We start from the raw sequence: 7,495 nt of genomic DNA on the forward strand, positions 1-7,495 counted from the left end.
CTACTGTTAAAAAATCTGGGGTCAGTAATTGTTTTGAAAGAAACTTTTACTATTAAATTGATCAAAGGCGACAGTAAAGACAATTATAATGCTACAAAATATTTATTTTTCAAATAAATGCTGTTCTTTTGAACTTTCTATTATATTTCATAAAAGAATCTTGATAAAAATGTATTGCAGTTTCCATAAAATAAATATATTATATATATATATATATATATAATATTTTATAGCAGCACAATTGTTTTCAGCATTGATAATAAGATGTTTCTTGAGCAACAATCAGCATATTAGAATGATTTCTGAAGGATCATGTGACACTCTCATCATTCCTTTGCCATCCGAGGAATAAATTACATTTTAAATAATAACAGTTATTTTAATTGTAATAATACAAACAGCATTTTTGATCAACTAAATGACATCTCAATAAGCATAAAGCAGCTTCTTTCAAAAACATACAAATAATGTGTCAACCCCAATCGTTTGAACAATAGTAGAGAGAGAAAAAAACTTAAACCAGAAAAGGCCAATAATTTGCAGAACTTACAAACCACATTGACAACCTGACAAGTATTATTTGACACAAATGCTGACTTGGGTCTATTAAGGTCCAAAAACTACACTTTTGTTTGTCAAGTAGCCAAAATAAACTACTAAATTTTATAGTATCAAATATTAGAATATAAAAAGGTCACTCTTTGTGCTTCCAGCACTGCAGTCTGTATACATGCACTTATATCTAAAAATTAAAAATAGGAAAATTATACAACGCAGAACAAAGCCTTTTCTCTCAGAAAGTCAAGTGCTCATGGTTAATTTTACTGCCAGGTTGGACTTTACCAGGCTTAAGAGACAATACCAGAATAACTATGTGCAAAAAAGCAGTTCATTCGATCACTGATGAGATAGGCTGACAATAATCACCACAGGTCAAGACAACTTCTCAAACAAAGACATCTTTTTATGCTTCACACAGCAGACAAACCACCTCCTTGATTATAGTGATTATAAATTGTAGCTAGAAGTGTTAGCATCAATACAAACTTTGGACAGGGGGGCAATGTCTCAAGCAGCCAAAAATTCGCCATGTGATGTGTTGTTACGTAGATGCCTGTGCCACAAGACTCCTGTGTGTGTGTGTTTTTGAAGCCAAGCCTCCCGGTAAGATGCTAAATAAACGATGCAGAAGAATTCAGATCCTACCTGGGAGTGTGAGCCAAAGTGAAGCGTCTCTGCAAAGCAATGCTGCGATTCACCATCAGCCTCCGGAAGAGCAGAGGCGAGTTGCGGGGCGAACTCCGAGGAGAGTCCCGCGGAGACATTTTGGGGGAGCCAGTGGGAGAGTTCCCCTTCAGCTTGAGATGCGAGGGTCTCTGAGGTCTCTCCTCTTCCGAACTCATGTCACTCATGACAGCAGAGTTCCTGTGTCTTCACAACTGGCAGAACAACTGTCTAGTCATGGCATGAGTCGCTCACTCACACTGCTTTCTCAACACAAAAACCACAGTCTACATATCTCACCCTTCACTAGAGCTGAGAAATCCAGCCTTGCTTCAGAGATCACAGGCACATTAATGGAGCCAGCCATCATAGCAATGGAACATCTCCCCTCGTGAACTCGCTTTGTTTACATAACTTGGAAGACTTCCCTCCAACAGACTAAATATGGCAGTGTGATTTACAATGAGAGGACTCCATGATAGAACTCTCTAAGTGGCCCCACCTCCGCATTAAGGCTATTAGTGTGCGAGGTCCAGTGTTTACTGGTTTATAATGACTTCCTGTTCCAGTCCCCTGGCGTGCTGAAAAGCCAAAGCACAAAGCGGCGCAACGCAGAGCCGATCGGGGCGAACAGATTCCCTTCGAGAAATACATATGCCTTTCACATGCTCTAGGTTTACCAGGAGAAGTCACATGAAAGCTCTGACTATAAAAAGCAAAGTCAGATAAAGTCAGACACAGAGCATGGCTCATGTCACGATGGCCCTCTATCACGGGCCCCATGGGCTTTGATTATCAGAGGGGAAAAGGTTCCCTGTGATCCTGCCGGATGAGTTGCAAAAACAATACGCATGCAGTGGCCCCCCGAAAAAGGATTTGCATACTTTAGATACACTTCAAAATGTCTTCTGCATTACAAAACAAGACATTGAACCTATTATTAAAAGTTTATATTAAAAAAATGCAACTTTTTTTCAGTTTGAATATTTTTTTAATTTAATAATTCTATTCAGCAAGGATTAATTAAATTGCTCAAAAGTGACAGTAGAGACATTTATAATGTTACACAATTCAAATAAACGCTTTACTTTCTACTCAAAGAATCCCGAAATAAAAAATGATTATGGTTTCCACAAAAATGTTTCTTGAGCAGCAAATCAGCATATTAGAATGATTTCTGAAGGATCATGTGACACTGAAGACTGGAGTAATGGTGCTGAAATTTCAGCTTTGCCATCACAGGAATAAATTACATTTTAAATAAGCATTATTAAATTAGAAGAGAGTTATTTTTTTTATCAAATAAATGCAGCCTTAGTGATAGAGATTTGATTTTTTTTTGTTTTTTTTTGCCATATCGCCCAGCGCTGAGCTCTATCATAATTTGATTGCAGTTGTCACTTGGTTTGGTGTTTTGTCTGTGCAATGACATTCAGATGTTTTAAGTGTGACTTACTGTAGCCTAAGTATCCAAAAAAAAAAAAAATTGGAGCCACTGTATATGTGGGGGAAAATTGAAGTTTTAACCCTTGGTAAGTATTTGGGTAGTCATTAGAGGAGACCCAACATTTCTTTAAATTATATAGCAATGAACAATTAACCTAGTGAATAAAGAATATGTTTGTCTTCTTTTGACTTTTTTATTATTTTATATCTTAATGATATCAGCTGCCACTAAAGTTACATGAAAAGTGATTCTGGCAAATCTTTTTTTTTTTTTAAATGTCATAATGTGTAACTGCACATTTACTGACTGTATATGATTTCTGTCCTGACTGTTTTCTTGTCAGAGGTAGCCTATATTTCTGGTCTTTAGGGAACAATAGCGCCCTCTGCTGTCTCTATAATGCAAAACGTCAATCTCTGGCTCCGAATACTAAATCAATTAACGAATAATAACTAACTAAGGGTATGGATATGTGGTAATTTAACAACAATTATTACAATACTGATGTAGTTCAGTGTACATTATGTTAAATTACAAGACATTATAGTCAAAAAAGAACGTAGGCCAACACAACATTGAAACAATAAAGTGCTTGGCCTCCGTTTAAAGTTGCTGACGTGAAGCCACTATTTTGGAAACAGGTAGGCCTACATGACGAACAGTTATCGACTAAAATCTGTTTTAGTGTAAAGTTCCTCTAACCTTACACTTGATTACAACATACGATAAAAAAAAACAAGATTTTCCTCGTTCTTCTTCACAAACAGTTAGGCTACAAAGCACTCGACTGAAATTGAAATTCTTTCGTCAAATGGTCACAGGTTAAGTTTAAGTTAATCAGAGTGCCTTTATAAAACAAAAGAGCGGCTTACCAGGAAGTTTGAAAAGCATCGAAGTCGAGGCCATTGCGTGGCGTGATCTCTGAATCTCCCTGAGCCGAGAGCCGGCGGGACAGACGGGGAAGCTGAAGGACCCCTGAAAATGTCCTCTTAACTGTACGGTGACTGGGTATGGGTTTGGAACCGTGCAGGACCTGCTGGTTCACGGTGTCCCATTCTCTCTGAATTAAACAGAGCAAGGAAATAATGTACACCAACACATTATCTCTCTCCAGAACAGCACAAAAGACAATTGTAATATTGCCATAATTACCATCAAGGTAACAATAATAAACTAACAATAATATCTAATGTTAATTTGCCAGGCAGTTTGCTTTTTATTTGAATAATATAATGCCTAATGGTGGAAATATTAGGGTACGCTTTCATTTTGTAGCATATTATAAATTGGTGATAATCTGCACAGCCACAGTGAATCTACACGTATCTTTTAAGAATCAAACCAGAGAGGATAATAACTGTGAGCGCTGATACGACCTACCTCTGATGTCCAGAAAGACTTCAAAGAAGAGCTTCTCTTCATATTGTTGAAAGCAATTGTTGGAGGCACTTCTGAAAATACAGTTTCGGGATAAAAAAACAACAACAATAAAACTGGATTTGTTCAAAAAGCAGAAACTCAACTTTTCAGGTTCCTGAAATAAAAAACACATTCTACATGGCTATAGAGTTAAATAACATAAAGATAATAAGAAACATTAAGCACCAATCAATAATAAACAAAACAATTATTTAAATAAACAATAGTATAAATGTGCAACAAATAACACTTACTTCTAAAACTCAGAAGACATGGTAAGATGTATTGTGTTTTTCTTCAAATAATTTTGAAGCATATCTTCAATCCAAGAGTTGCACATTCTGGTCACGTCCGAAAATGTGGCAAGTAACCTAAACAGCTCCAAACCAAATGGTTTGTGAGAACACCCTGTCAGAACACCTGTTTTATCAGTTTGGAAGCCCCTATGAAGACAGCGTCCTGTCACTCACTCAGCAGGTTTGCCTGTGCTGACTGCAGAGAAGCTCACGTGCTGTCAAGGACTGTCACACATGCCACTGAAAGATGGATGCCTTGATAAATTAGTAAACATGCTCCTTCAAATTTGGATTTCAACCTCAAAGTACAAGTTATGAAGCATAAAAATCATTCTCTAAATGATAATATTCAAAACACAAAATAATTTTATTGTCTTCCATTATAAAACAGTGTCACATAAGGGCAATGTAGATATCAAAGGGTCTAGCAAACATTTTCATCAAAAAAAAATAATAATTAGGTAAAAATGTACATGTAAAGGCAAATTATGAACAACATAACTTTAGAATAGAAACTGGCTAGAAGCACACAAACAACCAGCCACAATACTGCTTATGCAGCATTGGCCTATGGTACAGCATTCATACAGTATATATGACAGTAATATTGGCACATTATTGTGATTATAAATATGCTTAACCAAAAATGAAAATATTTCTTACAATGAAGGATGATAACTATAAAATCGGTATACTATACCAGTCACCATGATTTTGCAAAGAACTGTTCCTGGGTCGACATGTGTTGATCCTGGAACAACATTCCTGGTTCAAACCATATCCCTAAACCTAACCCTACCCATAACTTCATAACATAATCCCTCAAATCAGGGGGAAATGATAGGTGAATAACACTGATGTAGAAGCACCTAACCCTGGATGTAAGCCTAAACTTGACATAAACTGTAAACTTGTCCCTCAAATATGATTGGTTGATTGGAATGTTGTTCCGGGAACAATGATATTGATCCAGGAACATGCTGTACTTGGTGAAATCATAAGAATATATTTGTAAACAGTTTGCTTTAATAAATCGCTCTTCATATGCCAACAATACAATGATTTCAGACAGTTAAAATAGTTTAAAATTACATTCAACACTTTTATATTATTCAAAAATAATACAAACACATTAGAACAAAATGTGCAGAAATAAAATAAAAACCAGAAAGCTGTACTTTAACAGTCTTAAATAATCAGATTTATTTTTGTGTGTGTGACCAAAGCAGTGTTTTGAAATATTCCTCTTCTTCAGACATCTTCACTCAGTTCATTCAGCTTCTCTTTTGGCCTCTACTTGGTCTCCTTGAAAAACACAAATGCCATGCACCATTTGTCACAAGGGAGCTCACACCCATACTTTCATTTTAAACCTGCAAAGCGCTAAGTAAAACTTGGCCACCAAGACAAGATTCATAATTATATGACACCATCTTTGTTCAGTAAATACTACAAATGTATTTTTGTTATGCCTTGTGTTATGAGATAGATGCAAACATGTCTTACTGTGTTTGAGGTAGGAGAGGTAGGTGTCCCATCCCAGGGTAATTATATTCACATAAAGAACACGATACTTGGGTGGCAAGAAGTAGAAGTTCACCATTTGAGCTGCTGGCCAAACACACCAATCTGCCTAAAAAGCAGCAAGATATGAAAAGCTGTCAGCTATGAAGATACATAATTTGAGGTTGAACTAAGAACACATGCTTATCAAGGCAACATACCTTGTAAAATTCCCAGAATTTGTCTCTGAATTCACTTTGTGCCTCTAACAAAGTTTGACCCTCCATCATACCCAGACCTTCATTAAAAAAAATAAAAAATAAAAATAAAACAGGTGTAATGTTATTCAGATTTTCATTCATTATATTAGTGAGAAATGGAAATCAGTAGCAAGATCTCACCTATGAAGTACCAGACCCCCAGTGCTGGTGAAGCAACCAGCTGATCAGTAAGCACTTTCTTGCAGACATTACTTATGCCATTGCCAACAAAGTATTTGTCGAGCCACAGGTACCAATAGTGCATGAAAGGACCCATCGAGCATCCGACGGCAAACATACAACCTATAGAGGGCGCAACACCGCGAGAGTTCATTAATCTCGCGTTACTTTCACGACAGGACATTCACACGATACTTTAAAAAATAAGTTAAAAGTTTTTCGTGTCACGCACTGGCACATAAATTATAAACATGAGCTGATGTATATTTTTTTAAACAAGACAGACTTTGTGTGTGAGAGTATGTGATACAGATAATTTGTGTTCTCGTCACCTGTACGCCACCAGTCACGTGCTCGTCCGGGGGTCTTCCGCATCTCTCGCGTCTGCTGGATGAGGTCGCCCGCTGCCAACATTCCCCCACAACTCACCGTGTTTGTCACGATCAGAAATCTGCCTCTGAAAAGCGGCTTCCAGTAACCGGCGATCCTTATGAGAAAATCCTTACTCTGCCGAGATATCATGTTTAGGCCGAGTTAACGTAAATTCCTCTCAAGTTTCCGCTCGACGATTTCATTCGCCACTTCTGTTCCTTTAAACGTTACTCCAGAATAAATGGCATAAGAGAGACACAAATATATTCAAATACTGAGAAGTGTTGTTAACTTAAAATGGAAAGGAATGCATTTTCCTTCATACTCTCAGATCCTAATTGTGTGTCTGTTGGCCTAAGTTCAGTTGCAATTTAGCTGACTAACATTTAAATCTTTAGAGTTCATTCATGTAACCAGCGGGACCCAGAGCAGCCTGAAGGAGCCGGTGACGAGCATAGACAGTAAAAGAAATGGACACAGCGACCCCATTGGAACTCAGTTGAGACAAGTGAAGCCCGTTTTCAGCGATTTTTTAGCACTTCCTTTCCTGACGCGCAGACTCAAACCGAGCAAAGCGTTACACGGACCACGTGAGCAACCCGTCTGTCTTCTAGTAGCTGTGCTAAGAGAAATCTGAATCATTCCCTTCCGAATCTTGCAGAGACGGAGAGTGTGATTAGGAGCTGTCCATGAGCGTGGAGCAGGAGCAACTTTTGCCAGGTATTCTGATTAATTATATTGTCATTTTGCCTCCACGTCTCCCCGATTGCCCGCGAGCTTCTCCTCCCGTCCAT

At 37.7% G+C, this 7,495-nt stretch overlaps 2 protein-coding genes across 4 annotated transcripts in view; both read right to left on the minus strand.

Annotated features, from left to right (window-relative positions):
- Positions 1 to 4,489, minus strand: part of pde4ca (phosphodiesterase 4C, cAMP-specific a) — a 43,518-nt gene extending 39,029 nt beyond the window's left edge. Inside the window, exons 1-3 of one of the 3 annotated variants that reach the window (XM_084118906.1) lie at positions 4,345 to 4,489; positions 4,052 to 4,122; positions 3,544 to 3,731 (exon numbers count right to left, since the gene is read on the minus strand). In XM_084118906.1, coding sequence (XP_083975032.1) covers positions 3,544 to 3,731; positions 4,052 to 4,093 — 230 coding nt within the window. In that variant the 5' untranslated portion in view covers positions 4,094 to 4,122; positions 4,345 to 4,489. Of the gene's footprint in view, positions 1 to 1,206; positions 2,691 to 3,543; positions 3,732 to 4,051; positions 4,319 to 4,344 lie in introns of those variants that run through there. The other 2 variants (XM_084118905.1, XM_084118907.1) reach the window with 2 other exon arrangements.
- A 240-nt stretch (positions 4,490 to 4,729) lies between these two features.
- On the minus strand, positions 4,730 to 7,218 carry mpv17l2 (MPV17 mitochondrial inner membrane protein like 2). The gene is made up of 5 exons (XM_084118911.1): positions 6,662 to 7,218; positions 6,291 to 6,452; positions 6,111 to 6,187; positions 5,893 to 6,019; positions 4,730 to 5,691 (listed from the first exon to the last, which is right to left on the minus strand). Exons 1-5 carry the CDS (start codon positions 6,849 to 6,851, stop codon positions 5,657 to 5,659), a joined length of 591 nt encoding a protein of 196 aa, XP_083975037.1. The 5' UTR covers positions 6,852 to 7,218; the 3' UTR covers positions 4,730 to 5,656.
- Between the last annotated feature and the right edge of the window lie 277 nt (positions 7,219 to 7,495).

The sequence above is a fragment of the Abramis brama genome, assembly GCF_963993115.1.
Source record: "Abramis brama genome assembly, chromosome: 7".
Lineage (NCBI taxonomy): Eukaryota > Metazoa > Chordata > Actinopteri > Cypriniformes > Leuciscidae > Abramis > Abramis brama.

Excerpts from the sequence above, each read along its gene's own strand:
- mpv17l2 (XM_084118911.1), bottom strand. The coding sequence starts at position 6,851 with ATGATATCTCGGCAGAGTAAGGATTTTCTCATAAGGATCGCCGGTTAC. Across the intron at positions 6,453-6,661 it reads ACGTGACTGGTGGCGTACAG|GTTGTATGTTTGCCGTCGGA; the intron begins GTGACGAGAACA and ends CGCCCTCTATAG. Across the intron at positions 5,692-5,892 it reads CCTCTCCTACCTCAAACACA|GAGACCAAGTAGAGGCCAAA; the intron begins GTAAGACATGTT and ends GTGTTTTTCAAG.